Source organism: Brachyhypopomus gauderio, chromosome 13 (genome assembly GCF_052324685.1).
Source record: "Brachyhypopomus gauderio isolate BG-103 chromosome 13, BGAUD_0.2, whole genome shotgun sequence".
Taxonomy (NCBI): domain Eukaryota; kingdom Metazoa; phylum Chordata; class Actinopteri; order Gymnotiformes; family Hypopomidae; genus Brachyhypopomus; species Brachyhypopomus gauderio.
Genome location: NC_135223.1, coordinates 3612010 through 3629318, shown reverse-complemented (window position 1 = coordinate 3629318; position 17309 = coordinate 3612010). Strand labels below are relative to the sequence as shown.

The following is a 17309-nucleotide window of genomic DNA, read 5'->3' as shown; positions in this document are numbered from 1 at the left end:
AAATTGAGTCAGATCAAAAAGCTAAACCACATGTTGAGATCAGCTTTGGGTGTGTTTGTGTGGTATTTCATGTGAGCAATAGTTTTCAGTCAGTTCTGGAATATGGCCACTAGATGGAGGCCAAGTACTACCATACTGATATCTCATTAATCTCAGTAATGAAATAGGACATTTTGGAGAAATAAAAGGTTAATTTCTGGTCAGGCAGTGCATTTTTTGTTATGAGATGTAATTGCAAAGTTATAGACCTCATTGATCTGAATCATACAAGCCCCATTACTTGTCTGTATTCTGCATAACAAGATTGCTGCGTGAGTTTTTATGATTTCTCAGGTTTTTGGGTACTGTAGCGCCTCCGACAGGCCAATTTGAACCAAACTTGGCCTACCTCACAAGGACCTCAGTCTATAAAAGCCTTTCAAATTGGGAGTTGATCACTTACATGGTTTATGAGTTATAGCAATAAAGGTCATTTATGGCATGGCCAGAAGGATATAATGGAAAAATTGACCAATCAGACAAATAAAAATGCAACATTTTTTCCTTATTTAGTTAACTACAGTGTCTACAGATTATGCCTATGCCATTTTTGCCATCATTGGATCAAATTCCTAGGACTAGTTCTTAAAGAGCTATTTTCAAACAATTGATGAATGTGACAAAAGTATGCATTTTTTAATAGGACTTGTAATTGCAAAGTTGTCAGGTCTACTGCAAGGTATAAAATGAAACAAGTTGCATGTTCCTAAGTGAAAATTTGGAGGAGTTATGTATGATTTTCACAAATAGCGCCACCTAGTGGCCAAATGTTTCAACACTGCACAGTATGACACATAGTCCTGGGATATGTACAGTGATGAGGTTTCATGTTGATTGGCCAATGGTAAGTCTGTCAAATGGCCAATTAATTCAAATAAAAATTAATTGGCTCATGGCGGCCATGTTTTTTGAGTGATGAGGTCATCATTGTGTGCCTTGATACCACTTGGGCCCCTGATGATGCCTGTAAAGTTTGGGCTTGATGTGACTAATGGTTTCTGAGAAACAAATTTCCCCATGTTATAGCGCCCCCTATTGGACAATCGTGGCCAGCTTTGACCTGTGACCTCTGAGTCATGTGCCCTAACAACTGATAAATTTTCATAAAGATAGGTCAAAGCATTGCTGAGATATAGCTGCTGAAGTCAATTTGGCCACGCCTCAGAGCTATTGATTGACATGTGACAACCAGACTGTATACCAATGTCACAGTTTTGTTGATGTTCCTTGATAATGAGATTCTTGTGAATATTTTGACACCAAGATTGTGGTGATCAGATGAAAAACCAGGGACTAGTATGAAAAAGTAGGTTTTGCATATTATGCAAATTAGCAAAAAATCTAAGTAGGCGGAGCTTAATGGTTCTTGAGGCTTTTTTGTTTGTCTGGAGCCAAGGAATGCACCTGAAGTGGAATTTTGTTTCTACGACCTACGGGGTGGGAGATATGGACCAAAACGCAAAATGCTGCGCTATAGCGCCACCATCAGGCCAATGTGGGTCTCTGTACTTTAGCACGGTCCCGCAAAAAGACTACACCAGTCTGCCAAGTTTGGTCTTCCTGGGCCTTACGGTTTAGGCTGCAGTATGCGTTTTATCCGGAGAAAAATAATAATAATAATAAGAAGAAAAAAAAAAAAAAAGAAGAAAAATTCGAGCAATTACAATAGGTTTCCCACACTACGTGTGTGAACCCTAATTAGACCTAAAAGTGAAAAGAAGCTGTTTGGGTTTGGCCAGTGTGTGCTCTACAGATAGAGTGTGATGACATCTGCGTGTGTCAGAAAGGGAGACACAGAAATAGCACATCTGGCTAGGGCTGCATCTATGTGAACAATATAGGAAGGCCTGCATTTGTCTATACATGATTGGGCCTGTATATTACAGACAGAGAGAGATTGAGGGTGCCAGAGACTATGCTTTGTTAATTCACTCCTTGCACACCTTGCACGCCTAACATGACTGCCCGTGTATTCAAAGTATGAATGTAGTCTGCAAAGCCTGGCATTACATGACTGACATGACTGGCATGACTGGCATGACTGACATAACTGATATGACTGGCATGACTGAAATGACATCACTGGCATGATGAACAAAAGTAATATGACTGATATGACTGACATAACTGGAATGAGTGACATGACTGGCATGACTGTAATGACATGACTGATATGACTGACATGACTTATGTCTGACATGACTGGACTGACATGACTGATATGACTGGACTGAAATGACTGACATGACTGGACTGACATGACTGTTATGACTGGACAGATATGCATACAAACTATACATACATTTAGGTAGAAGTGTGTGTGTGTGTGTGTGTGTGTGTGTGTGTGTGTGTGTGTGTGTGTGTGTGTGTGTGTGGTAGTGTATGTACTCAAACTATGACAACATATACTAATACATACATACATAAGTATACATAGAAACTATACATACATATAGGTATAAAGGTGTGTGTGTCTGTGTGTTTGTGTGAGAGAGAGACAAAAAAGAAGCCAAATATCAGTTTGTATGAGCATGTGTTAGTCACTGGGATATGGGTGGGTATGGCTAGGGAAGTGTCATTGTGAATGCTATAGGAAGGCCTGCTTGCGCCTGTATGTGTGTGTGCCTGGTTAATAGACACAGAGAGATCTAGGTAGCCAGAGCAATGTTTACTTAGGGCACAGAGATGGGAGGGGGAATGTGGGTGAGAGTGTGAGAGAGACTGAGAGTGTGAGTTTCAGCTTGCGTGCGTGTGAGAAGGAGAAGGTGACAGAGGGACTTTACATGCATTTTTATGCATTGTATATAATACTGCACTGTAGAGCCATACGATAACCGATTTAGATGAAACTTGACAAATTTGTTGAGGATGGGATTCTGAATGGGCTTGTGCATTTTGGTCAGAATTGGATAAAATATGAAAGAGCTTTAAGAATATGAATATTATATGTATCGATGCTGTCCATTAAAAAAATATTTAGCAGGTATAAGTGTCCTCAAATCCAAAATCTTTGGATTGTTTTTTGATTTCACACTCTGTAGAGTATTATAAGACTTTGCTTGACATGATAGTATGAAAATCCTAGGAGGAGTATGAAAAGTGATGATTTCAAACTATTATTAACTGTAAATAAACTGTGCATTTTTTAATAGGACATGTAATGGGAAAGTTGTTCGCACTACTGCAAGGAATCAAAAGAGTCCAATTGCATGTTCCCAAGTGGAATTATGTAGGGGATACACTTGCTTTTTTTGCAATAGCGCCCCCCAGTGGCCAATCGACACCCGGCTGGATTATGTCATAGGGGGCGTGCACTTGTCCACACCCAAGAGGTTTCGTGCAGATCGACCAATGGTAAGCCTGTCAAACGCGTGCCGATCACTGATTGGCCGATTACGTCAGCCATTTTGGAAGTATGGCATGTCTGCTTTAGGACCTGGTTCCCAGAGGCCCATAGATGATGTCTGCCAAGTTTCATGTGGATCGGCCAATCTGAGTGCATGGGGCAAATTTTTGCATGTTATAGCGCCCCCTAGCAGGTGAGGTATGGCAACCTCTGCAAGCTGCCCCAGACCCTCACAGGGAAGCTGTCTGTGAAGTGCCATCTCATTACATGCAAGTTTTGTTAAGTTAGAGCTCCATATGCGCAAAATTTACTATTGAATTTACGCCCCCTCATTTGATTGGCTTATACTGACTAGGTAGTGAAGAAATTAGCATTTTTGTTGGATACATTTTAAAGTTCAGACTCTTCTGAACGTTTTGATACCACATATGTGCATGTATGTGAAAAATCCAGGGACTAGTTCGCGCTCAAAGATGTGTGTGATTTTGCACATTATGCAAATTAACTCGAAATCTAAGTGGGCGGAGCTAAAGGGTCCTAGAGGCTTTTTTGTTTGGTTTGATCCAAGGAATCCATCAGAAGTGGAATTTCGTTTCTATGACCTACGGTGTAGGAGATATGGACCAAAACGCAAAATGCTGCGCTATAGCGCCACCATCAGGCCAATGTGGGTCATTGTCTGGGTTTCCCTCATTGCACCTCTGGTGCACCTGTCTGACAAGTTTGGTGTTTCTGGGCCTTACGGTCTAGGCTGCAGTATGCGTTTTACAGCCTGAAAAATAATAATAATAAGAAGAAAAACTCGAGCAATTACAATAGGGTTCCCACACTATGTGTGTGAACCCTAAATATAGCCGCAAGCGGCAATTGCGGGTTCACACACGAAAAAGGCAAAAAAGCCCAAAAAATTGGCAAAATGATTCAGATCAGAAGTAAATCACATGCTGTGATTAGCTTTGTGTGTATGTGTGTTTGTGTGTTTTTTGATTTAAGCAGTACATATTGGCTTGATCCAAGGAATGCAACAGAAGTAGAATTTTGTTTCTAGGCCCTACAGTGTGAAAGATATTGGAAAATAAAAGTGAAAAGAAGCTGTTTGGGTTTGGCCAGTGTGTGCTCTACAGATAGTGTGTGATGACATCTGCATGTGTCAGAAAGGGAGACACAGAAACAGCACATCTGGCTAGGGCTGCATCTATGTGAACAATATAGGAAGGCCTGCATGTGTCCATACATGATTGGGACTGTATATTACCGACAGAGATTCAGGGAGCCAGAGACTATGCTTTGTTAATTCACTCCTTGCATGCCTAACATGACTGTCCGTGTATTCAAAGTATGAACGTAGTCTGCAAAGCCTGCCATAACATGACTGACATGACTGGCATGACTTCACTGGCATGATGAACAAAAATAACATGACTGATATGACTGACAACTGGCATGACTGGAATGAGTGACATGACTAGCATGACTGTAATGACATGACTGATATGAGTGACATGACTGGCATGACATGACTGATATGACTGACACGACTTATGTCTGACATGACTGGACTGACATGACTGACATCTGCTTGTGTCAGAAAATGAGACACAGAAATAGCACATCTGGCTAGGGCTGCATCTATGTGAACAGTATAGGAAGGCCTGCATGTGTCTATACATAATTGGGCCTGTATATTACCGACAGAGAGAGATTGAGGGAGCCAGAGACTATGCTTTGTTAATTCACTCCTTGCACACCTTGCATGCCTAACATGACTGTCCGTGTATTCAAAGTATGAATGTGGACTAACATGACTGATTTGACTGACATAACTGGCATGACTGTAATGATTTGATTATTTGACTTATATGACTGACATGCCTGATATGACTGATACGACTGACATTGCTGGCATGACTGACATATACTATACATATACTATAAATATGCATACAAACTATACATACATTTAGGTAGAAGTGTGTGTGTGTGTGTGTGTGTGTGTGTGTGTTTTAGTCAAAGAGTAATGGGTATACATGGCTAGGGCAGTGTGTATGTTAAACCTATAAGTAGGTGTGTGTGTGTGTGTGTGTGTGTGTGTGTGTGTGTGTGTGTGTGTGTGTGTGTGTGTGTGTGAGAGAGAGAGAGAGTGTGTTTTCAAAAACAGAAGCTAAACGTCAGTTTGTGTGTTTGTATCTGGGTTACTCATAGAGAAATGGGTAGGTATGGCAAGGGCAGTGTGAAAGCTACAGAGGCCTGTGTTTTTGTAAGTGCATGTGAAAGAGAGGGGGGGGAGGTAGAGCCCATGGGTTGTAAAGTGTTGGAAGCATGGGGGAGTGTGAGGGGAGTGGAGGAGGGGGGGGCAGAGTGTGTGAGAAAGGCACGTGCGTGTGTGGCTTAGCAGCTGTGTATGCCTCCCTCCACTGCTTTGTATGGAAAATGAAAATATTCACTGTAGAGCTGTTTGTGGACGGATTTGGCTCAAAATTGGCACATCGCACCACAATGGTCATGTGAATGTGGATTTCAATTTCCATAACAATCAGACATACTATGGCGTAGTTATTGAACTGGGAATTTGATGTGTTATGATGGTAGCATTGTGATGCATATGAAAAATATTAATTTGTCAAAAACTTAGGATTTTTTCGCTAATCTTAGCATTTCAGAGTCTGCTGAGTATTACAAGGTGTGATTTAAGGTGATGGAGTTAAAATGCTAGGACTAGTATGAAAATGGCAAGTTATATATATTTGATAATAGTGAAAAAGTGGTACATTTTTGCAAAGCACATGTAATTACAAAGTTGCTAGGAATTCTGCATACAATCATATGAGTGCAAGCATTACTTGATAAGTGAAAATATGTAGGAGAAATTCTGGATTTTCTAGTATAGCGCCACCTAGTGGTGCAATTCCCTTCCAACATGGGTATGTCTTAGAGGGTGTGTACATGAACATACCATGTCAGTTTCATGTGTATGTACCTATGGTAAGTAGGTCAAATGGCCAATTAATTAAAATTAAAATTAATTGGCTTATGGCGGCCATGTTTTTTGAGTGATGAGGTCATCATTGTGTGTCTTGATACCACTTGACCCCATGATGATGCCTGTAAAGTTTTGGCTTGATGTGACTAATGGTTTCTGAGAAACAGTTTTTCCCATGTTATAGCGCCCCCTATTGGACAATCGTGGCCTGCTTTGACCTGTGACCTCCGAGTCATGTGTCCTAACAACTGATAAATTTTCATGAAGATTGGTCAAAGCATTGTTGAGATATAGCTGCTGAAGTAAATTTGGCCACGCCTCAGAGCTATTGATTGACATGTGACAGCCAGGCTGTATGGAAATGTCACAATGTTGGCGATAGGTTTTGATAATGAGATTCTTCTGAGTAGTTTGATACCAAGATTGTGGTGATCAGATGAAAAACCAAGGAGTAGTAGGCAAAAGTAGGTTTTGCATATTATGCAAATTAGCAAAAAATCTAAGTAGGCGGAGCTTCATAGTTGTATATGAAATGTCCTATTGAATTGAGCCAAGGAATGCATAGGAAGTGGAATTTTGTTTCTATGACTTATGTTATGGGAGATATGGGCCAAAATGTCACATAGTGTGCTATAGCGCCACCATCAGGCCGATGTGGGTCCCTATAAGTGAGTGTGGTCCTTTTGACCTAGAGAACAAGTTTGGCAAGTTTGGTGTGTCTAGGCCTTACGGTTTAGGCTGCAGTATCATTTATAGACAGCAAAATGGGCAAAAGAATAATAATAATAAGAAAAACGCTAACAATTACAATAGGGTTCCCACACTATGTGTGTGAACCCTAAAAACGCTAACAATTACAATAGGGTTCCCACACTATGTGTGTGTGAACCCTAAAAAATAGAGCACGATCCTCCAATCGAAATCACTCCTCAACGATCTGCTCGGCGGAGGCGTTTATTTATGTCCATTTACACCTCCCCTCCGCTAACAATTTACACTTGCCACCCCCCGGTCAACAACTTTAAACTCGCTAGTGGCACACTCATTGACTGGACATGTTAAAGTTGGCACTCCATGTCTCAAAGGTTGCCGACCCCTGATATAGAATTTTGGTAATACCGTGCAGCACTAAATCCACCATCACAAATGAATGTGTTGTGAATGTTAGTTTGAAGTAATGCAGGGCAGTCCATGCAGTGTGTCCACAATACAACTCCCCTCTCCCCCACCCCCAAAAGGGTGACTTTGGTTTACTCCAGGTCTGAAATAATGATTTTAATGGACAGAAAGTGCAGGACACGCAGGCAGACAGAAGACAGAGGCTGAGAACAGAGTGTGTGAAGTAGATTTAGGTACCCGCTGCTGCTGGCAAGACACAAACGTTTGAAAACCAGGTGCCACGCCGAACCCCAGCTGGTCTATGAACGGTGGCTCATCCTGGCTGTGGATCTGAACTTTGATGCCTGCTTCATACGAGGTTTCGTCTGCGGGGGAGAACAGACCGAGGCGTTATACTTCGACTTCCTTATACATCGATTACTTGACACCCCATAAAAAATGTCTGCATAAACCTCAGAGTGCAGTTCAAACTCAGTTACGTCATGTACCTGTTTGTCGATGCACATCTGCACTGCATACTTTCATCCTAACCTCCCCCCACCCAATACATTTAAAACATTTGACTGCATTACATTCTACTGTTCGTATGTTGCACTTTCGTAATGTCATTCGTATTCCTGTTTGAGTGTGTGGGCTAAGGTTAAAGGAAACAGCACAGCAAATGAGTAAAAGGTAGTAAGGGTGCTTAAGAGCACTCCTAAAAGTGTGAAAGTGAAGGAAAGACATGACTCTTGAGGTCAAGGCACAAATGAAACAGAGGCAGGTAGACTTTCACTCAGAGATTCTGAAAGAGTCCGAATCTAATGGTGGTCCCTTCATGAATGATTAATATGCCACAGTGATGATGCTCTGCAGTCCATTAATCAGCACAGCAGAATAGACATTATCAGAGCATTTTGATCCGGATCACTCTGTCTCATCTCCTTCAGTTCCTAGCTCTAAATTCTAAATGATAGAAAAAGCATTTATGTTCCCAGTCATAAAAGTATACATGAAAGACATTTAGGCTGTGGTTACTATAGGTCTATAGCCCAAAAGTAGATTGGGTAAGTAGATTAAATATTAAATAAAGTTATTTTTATTTATCTTTTACTATAATATATTTAGTTATTCATTTTTATACTCAATGTCTGTGTCCCATAGATATCCCAAGATGTTGGGTAATCATTGTAGTAGTATGCCAAGCCTATAATAAATCCAGTTTCAGTTCCCGACCATGTAAGGGGCCTGCAGGTTGTTGCCTTCAGCTTTGGGTAGTGAAATGCTTGCTCACTGTGGTTCAGATAAGGTGACCGACTCATCCAGTAAAGAGATTTTCTGGTTCTGAAAACCCCATAGTTGCTTTAGTAGCATTTTTCAGGTCTCTGTGCTGCGGTTATGTCAAATGCCATCCACTGAGACTTGAAGTGATTGTCTGGAACTGAGCAATTATGGTCTGTGTGGGTCTACACAAAATCCATCCTACTGGATCTGTCAGCGTTCACACCATCAATAAAGACAAGACAGGCAGTTCCACTGTCAGACATGCAAGTTCATGCCACCATGTTTCAGTGATTCTTACATCTTACAGATTACGAGTGCCTTCTGATTTTCCACACCTTCTTTATGCCTCTTACAACATGTTGGGGGAAAACATGGGACTTTTATATTCTGGGCTGTAAATGTTATAAGGTTATTCAACAACTGAATGGCTGGACCATCTTTGCCTTTGCCTGACGGTGTTCTCAATCAGGTGAAAAGCTGGTCTGCAAAGCTGAAAGAGGTTTTCAACCATCCACTACTGTAATCTTGCAGGATTTGCTCAAAGGTATTTCTATCCTAATTATTTTCCCCTAAATGTACCAAACAAATTATTTTCACTCAGTGAATTTAGCAGGCCATGATGCCTGCTTTGATGTTATTGGCACTTCTAACTAACCCTAACCCTAATCTTGAAAGATATCAACAATAGATTCCATGTCAATGCCCCACTATAATTTAGTGGTAGACTGTTGCCTCTCTGGTGTATGATCTAATGATGCAGTGTGAGAGAAATTATTGATTATTGACTAATTATCATTGATTAGATCATGTTTAGTTATTATAAGAGATCATTATGAACTTTATGATTTAGTACATGTCCATTCTGACTAAGCAGAAGGACTACAATAATGAAGTAGTGTGATTCAGTGTAACCATGTTTAGTTCATATTATGCATGTGTGCTATACGTGACCCAGGTCAGGGAGAGTGCTGAGGGTAAGAGCACTCTGTTAACTGGTAGTCACTAGGCTACTAGTCTTGGGTCATTTAGCTTTCTCTGTGTTCAACTGTTACATCAGTTGCTTCCGCTAACTCTAGGGAAGTCCATATTAGGAGATACACACATGTGAGACAAGGTAGCCTGCTGGACGCTTATGTTTTGGAACATGCTGTGCTAAAGATAACCTGCTGTTAGAACTGCTGAATTGTGTTTAAGGTTGTATATAAGCAGGGGGAGCGCCCCCCTGCCTTCAGAGTTGTCATGCTTGAATGAGACTCTCATGTCTGTGTCTGTCTTGTATCTGTCTTTGTCCTATTTATATATATTTATATTTTTGTAATAAATTAATCATTTAACCACGTCTGAGTCCTCATCCATTTATTAGGAAATTTCCACGACAATTTGGCGTCACGAACAGGATCGGCGAGAGACACCCCGGAAAGGCGGTGACTGATCTTCGAGGACGCTCCCCGGGGGATGAGATCCCTGGCTGGGCTGGGCAAAGTGGGAACCCCACGAGCAAAGGGAAAGTACCTATCCAGGGAGTGATGTCACCGCCAGTCTCCGGTGGTGTTCTCCGCCCGATCAAACAAACCGCAGTGAGTGGGAATTTTCAGTTTTTAAAATTCTAGGAATTTTTTTGTTTTTAAGTGTTAAATATCCGCCAGTGTCTGCCCGCCGGATGATCTCTGTTTATACGATAGGGATATAGTGAGATATCGCCTACAGGGATACAGAGAGGTATCGCCTACAGGGATACAGAGAGGTATCGCCTGAGAATATAAAGTCTATAAGGTGGGGATACTGCGATATCGCCCACGCGAGATAGGACTTAGCCTAGCGCCCGTCAGTCTGGCCAGAGATCCAGCTGGGCAGAAGCGCACTGATTAGACGTAATACGGTGTTGGCTAGCTCCGGAGCGGCAGAGATATCCGATAGGGGCGGGTGGAACTGTTTGTTACGTTGGTATGCAGTAGCGGATCTAAATTTTGAGGACTTTTTCTGACGTGTTTAATTGATTTGGGATTTTTTTTTGGACCCCTCACAAAAAAAAAAAAAAAAAAAAGTGTGAAGGGTCATCTCTGGGATTATCTAGAATTATGGGTAAACATCATTTGGGTAGAATACATAATAAGAGTAAAGCATCGGAGGCTCATAGCATAATAATAATAATAATTATTATAAGTGTAAATTACCAAATGACCAGAGATTATTTAGAAGATGTAACTCGACATGTGGGTTTTTTTTAGCATTATGGGTTTGGTTCAAAGGGAACATTGAGTGTAGACTATCTGCGCCGACTAGTTGAGAGAATAAAAACAGAGCCCAAGGTCGCAGATAGAGAAAAACTCGCAAGTATTTTGTTAAACATAAAGCAGATATGGAAGAAAAAGCTAAATGTTGGCTTGAAGAAGCCAAGAAAAGGCAAGCACGACAGGTAGGGATTAAAAAGTGTACTAACAAAGTCTCTCAGTGTGTTGTTGTAGCCGACCAGACCTCGACGCTGCCCCACCGAGATCTGCGCCAGCCAACCCGGCTCAGCAATTGCGCCACGCTCAGATGCACCCACAGCCGCTACCCCTGCCTCCCGCACCTCCACCACCAGTTCCAGCGCCACCAGCTCTGGCGCCACCACGACAGCAAACTCTGTCTGCCACACTTGCACTGCGAGCTCCAGTGCCATCAGTTCCCATCAGGTATCACAACCACAACCTCTGCCTCCCTCACTCCCACCAGCCCAACAGCTGCCGCTGCACCCAGGGCCGCTAGTCCCGTATGATGACGTCCGCCAGGCGATGGAATGCGCCAGCCGGACGATGGGAAGCGCCACCTCCCCAACGCCACCACCACCACCCCCGCCGCCAGCTTCACCCGTGGCAGCACACACAAGAAGCCGTGCCACAGAAAGAAAGGGTCAGGTGATGCTTGAACTGACCACCCCAGGGTGCGCAACGACCTTCCCAATGGTCGAGGTCACAGGCCCTGAAGGAGACATCATGGTCCACCGTCACTGGACAGGAGATGACATCATGAAGGCGGCGGTGGGCCTGGGTAAACCGACAGAGATGGGAGGTAAGCGCTTCGGCGAAGAACTAACAGCTTTTGTTCAGTCTTGTCATCCAGTCAAACAAGATAGACCGAGACCAGACACCAGGAGACGTCCATCTCCACAACACTGAGTGGGAACCGCCAGCAGCTGGACAGGAGGATCCAAACTGGCCCTACAGAGAGATGGTAGGACACCTGGTCACAAGGCTGGAAGCTGCACACCCAGCCACTATCAACACGTCCAAAATAGCTGCATGTAAACAAGAAGATGGAGAACCTGTCAGCGACTTCCTCATGAGACTGACCAGAGTTCACACCGACCACAGCGGTCTTGTAGCACCAGCACACGAGCGGAGGCCGGCGGAGGCCAGCCCATGGGAAGCCCACCTGAGAAACAGCTTCCTGGTAAGCATGAGAAAAGACATCAGTGACCTCATCAGAGCCCAGTGCATTGGGTACAACAACGCCACCCTGAAAACCATAGAAGATCATGCCAAGCATCACGAGGCACAGCTGGCATGGAGAGTGAACAAGAAAATCCAGAAGCAAGCTGAGACCATGGTGCAGAGAACTCCCAGAGAACGCGGGAGGGGCCACGTCAGAGGCAGAGGAAGAAGACGAGGTGGATGGAGACGAGAGAGTTACCCCAGAGGAGAGGTGGTGAATGTTACAACTGTGGAAAACTAGGACACTTTGCAAGAGATTGTCCTGAAAATGAAGAAAATGCTGAGCAGAGAAACAGAACTTTCATAGATTGACGGGCAGCGGAGAGGCTGGACGGTACAGGACCACTGGAAGACGACAAAAAGGAAAGTAACTGGTTTAAATTATCATTTAATTTATCAATGCTTGCAGAAGATTAGTGTAGGGCCGCAGGGCCTGCCTAAAATAACACTGACTGTAAACGGCACTAAAATAAAAGATTTAGGTTTATAGTGGTGCCACCCATTCAAAGAAAAAAAAAAAAAAGCCTCTCCGATGTAGATGAAATAATACATTTGAACATTCATTTTTAATTTTAACTGTTAAATGTATGTTATGGGTTTTGATTTAATGTGTAAATTGGGCCTGAGTAGCAGGCCTGAGGGGTTGTTTATGGAGTGGGAGTTAGCTGTGTTGGGGTTCAGTTATCAGCAGGAGTTCCACTGTATGCTTATGAGCTGCAGAGTGCAGGAGGAGAGCGTTGGGAACACTTCATGTGTGAAGTGTGTAGTTTGTTGCCAGGTGATTTGATGTTGAGACCGTAGGGGTCACTGCACTGCACGCTGCATGTGAGTGAGGGCCCCGATAGAGGTTTTGAGGATAAATTTAAGGTTGGAAAACATGATTGTTTGGTTGTCACTGCTATTGTGTGGGATTGCGTGTGGGCTGCGGCAATGGTGCAAACCCCATTAGAACAGGAAGACCTGTTCTCATTTCCTCGATCTAAACCACACGTGTCACTAGCAAACGTGTGCGAGGAGCCTCAATGGCAGGACATCGGTGAATGGATGACAGAGATGTCTGACATTACCGATTGGGAGAGAGTTCCTGGCAGGAACACCATGTTTAGCCCTAGCAGGAGGGCGTGGATGCAGCCGGCGCCGTGCTGGCTCCCCTGCAGGCGGGGAGTGGAACTGATTAACCCCCTTGATATTTTTTTAGCTGCCTCCCTTACCCTCTCAGGGAAAAAAAAAAAAAAAAAAAAAAAAAGAGAGGAAGAGGAACTCAGAACTGTTCCTGCAACATTATGGGCACCAGGTAAGAGCGATGTTGGGGCTCATACAGGGGGTGTGAGCCCATACACATCACCCCAAAATCTGACTATAGGCCAAAACAACATCAATACCCTTTGAAGCCTGAGGCGCTCAAAGGGAATTAGGCCAGTTTTTCCAATCACTTAGGCAAGCTGGAGTGATCGTACTGTGCCCTAACTCACCCGTGCCCACTCCAATTTTTCCAGTTAAGAAACCAGGGCGGGAAGAATGGCGGTTTGTGCAGGATTTGCTGGCTGTCAATGCAGCAGTACACGTTAGAGCCCCAAAAGTGCAAAATCCTCACAATATTCTTTCCCAGATTCCCCCAGATAGCCAGTGGTTCAGTGTAGTGGTCCTAGCAAATGCATTTTCAGTGCATCCAGATAGCCAGTACTGGTTGGCATTTTCCTTTGAAGTAAAAAAACATACACATCACTCACCATTTACAATGCAGCGCTGCGAGACAGTCTGGCCTCTCTGAAACTTCCAGAGGGCATTGCACTGTTGCACTACATAGATGTTCTGATACTCTGTGTAAACACATGAGAAGTATGCAAAGAGGGCCATAGTGGCATTGCTACATCACCTAGCAAGGGAAGGCCACAAGGTTCCTAAGCAAAATTGCAATATTGCTGAAAAAAAGTGCACTTCCTGGGTCATGACGTAGTATGTATTGAAATTCTGACACAACAAACAGAGATAAAAATAACATTTGTTAAAGAGAATAAGCCCGTTTGAACAAATGAGTCTTAAGAACAGTTTTGAATTCTGAAATAAAAGTTCGGAATTGATGTGTGTGTTCAGTGTTCGTATGTGTGTGGGGAGTGTTGACGTTAGAGGACCAGTGTTTTGACTCAAGCCCACAGTGACAGACAGAGGCCAGTAGCCTACTTTTCAGGAAAACTAGACCCCGGGGCAGCCGGGGTGCGGGCACTGGTAGCATTCAGAGATATAGTGGGGTACGCTCAACTCGCCCTTTGGGTCAAACATGCTGTTTCTCGAATTTTAAAGGGAAAAAAAAAGGTTTTGTAAACAATAACACCCCTGCCACATTATTCTGCCCAAGCAGCTGAGCTCACCATTCCTTACCAGCTCAAGGTCAAAGATAAAGCACCAACTAATCTCACAACTGCAATCATCAAATGTGCCGCACACACCAGAACAGGCGACACAGTAGCAAAAGGCAATGCCTTCACAGACTCCACAGCCCAACACAGGTTTGCAGGCTCCAAACACACAAATGATGCTAACAGATCACAGTAACAGAGAAGACACACCCTTAACAACCAGAGCAATAAAAACACAAGCCACAATGTAAGACAAACAGAGATGGGCAAAAGGGGGGGTGCAAAACAATGGGGGGAGTCTGGACACACACACGGAGACAGGTAAGCCGTGTGTCCCTACAGCCTACATGAGAGGACTGATTGAGATTGCTCATGGTAGGAGTCACAATGAGCAAAAGGGGGGATAGTAGCATGCACTAGCATGCACTAAGAATAACCACACTCACCCAAAATTTTTATACACAATGTCTGGTATCCCACCACAGGGATATAACAGACCTAAACATGCACCCGCCGGACACCTGCCGCCGACCGAACTCTTTCAACACTGGCAAATTGATCTTGTTGAACTAACACCTGCTGAAATACAGGCTTGTGTGTATGTATGTCTAGCAAATGGACGGAGGCCTTCCCCACCACAAAGCAGAATTCAGATACGGTGGCAAAGATGCTACTAAGGGAAATAATCCCACTATGGGGGTTACCCAGGAGGGTGTCGAGTGACAATGGCACTCCCTTCGTACACGAAGGGCTAAAGGAGCTAAATTAACTAAATTTTAAAGGAAATTAACTCAGGAAACAGGGAACAGAGCAGCACTCTGCCCCAAGCTCGCACAGGCTTATCAGCCTTTGAGATTGTGTTTGGAAGGCCTCCAAACATGGGAGTAGTGCCGCCGGAATGGGACACACACACACACACACACACACACGTTGAGCCATTAATATGTTATCCTGCACAAGTTTGTCTCTATTTTGTCTGAGCAGGTCAAAGCTGTCAGAGGTGTCGGAGAATCCACTGCACGAGTTCCAGCCGGGAGACTGGGTGCTGATCAGAGATCCACGTGCTGCTAACAACCAACACAGCTGTAAAGACCAGCGGCCGAGCCACGTGGACACACCACACCCACTGCAAAAGAGCTCCAGAGCAGCCGCCAGAATGAATGTTATGCTGTTGTTTTTTACATGATGCTTTTCTCAACAGGAGGGGTAACTGTCATCTCCCCCACACCGGAGGAGAGGTGTGAGGGAAAGAAAGCATGTGTAATGTCCAATGTCACTGCTACTGCAGTGAAACCAAACCAGCCCTGCCTGGTTTGCCATCCTTTCCACATGCCGTGAACACCAACACCAATCACTTACGAAATGGCTACAATGTTAATTAACAGACCCATATGCGAGATTGATAACAGGTCAATTCTACAACATGTCTCACGCCATCATTCACAGTGGTAAGGTTCCTGATTGGGTAGGTGATGATGTTGCAAGTATGGATCATAGGAAATAAACGCCTGCGACTCAAATGACGAGGTGTCACGAGTCGGCATTCGCAACATGACATTTGACACCACCCCTGTTGAGGGAGAGTGGTGTCTATGCACAGAGGGGGCCTTGAAGGCCATCTTTGGATAGAGCACACCAAGTGCCAGGTTGATCTGGTAGCAACAGGCAGAGACGAATCAACATGCACCATTAGACTAAATAACTCCTCTGCAAAATGGAGTTTCACCTCCTGTCATGGCATCGTGAACCCAGTAACAGATTGGGCGACGATGTGGGCATGCAGAGAGAAAACCTACTCTGCTCTACCTGAGAGATCATACAACAGGGGTCAGTTTTCAGTTCGCCTGGGGAGGGTGTTGTACTCCAGTTTTCCTTACCCCCCCAGGGTCAATTTATACCATACCAGATCGTGTCCCACGGGAGGCCTCACTGGAGGGGATCCCTGGTAAGTTTAAAGGTTACACGCTGGCAGACCCCTGGACTACCCCAGCGGTTGCTGTGGGATGGTCACTGTTCCTCGGAGGGGGAACTACAGCGACGATAGATAAGATCAACGGACTTGCATGGCAAGTTCTGACTTTGGCTTCTCGTACTGAGACTGCCCTGGACCTATTAAACAAAGAAGTGAAAGAAATTAGACAAGTATAGGTCCAGAATAGACTAGCTTTAGACCTCCTCCTCATAAAAGAAGGAGATGTGTGTAAGAAAATCAATGTTTCATGTTGTTTCAGCATTCCAGATTACTATGATAATATTACTGATTTAATTGATCACATGAAGGCCGGGGTTCAAGAACCTGGTTTGGGTGGATCACTTCATGTCTAGGCCCATGGGGACATTGGATGCTGACTATGATTTTACCAATTGTAATAATCATTTAGCTGTTGTTGTGTTTAGTGCCTTGTATTTTGTCTTGCTGTTCGTCGTGGCTTACTGGCCTTATGCGTCAGCATTTTCAGATGGCCTTGCACGACGACTTAAAGGAGCCTGAGATAGCAGACTCCTTGGGACGTCTGTTTAAGGAAGACGTCTGAGACGACCTGGCGACTGGCTGGGTTGTGCCCGATGGCCCTGAGCAGCTTAACTGACTCCAGGGCCTGTTTTAAGCTGATATTCTATGATGAAATTAATGATTTATTCTCTCCTTTTTAATGATTACACAGAATCAAAGGGGGGAAGTGTGAGAGAAATGATTGATTATTGACTAATTATCATTGATTAGATCATGTTTA

The 17309-nt window shown here is 43.8% G+C and overlaps 1 protein-coding gene across 12 annotated transcripts in view; it reads right to left on the bottom strand.

The window, feature by feature from the left end:
* Window positions 1-17309, bottom strand: part of asic1c (acid-sensing (proton-gated) ion channel 1c) — a 146259-nt gene that overhangs the window by 45286 nt on the left and 83664 nt on the right. For all 12 annotated transcript variants that reach the window (XM_076970613.1, XM_076970616.1, XM_076970615.1 and 9 more), the window contains one exon: window positions 7722-7849. In XM_076970613.1, coding sequence (XP_076826728.1) covers window positions 7722-7849 — 128 coding nt within the window. The remainder of the gene's footprint in view (window positions 1-7721; window positions 7850-17309) is intronic.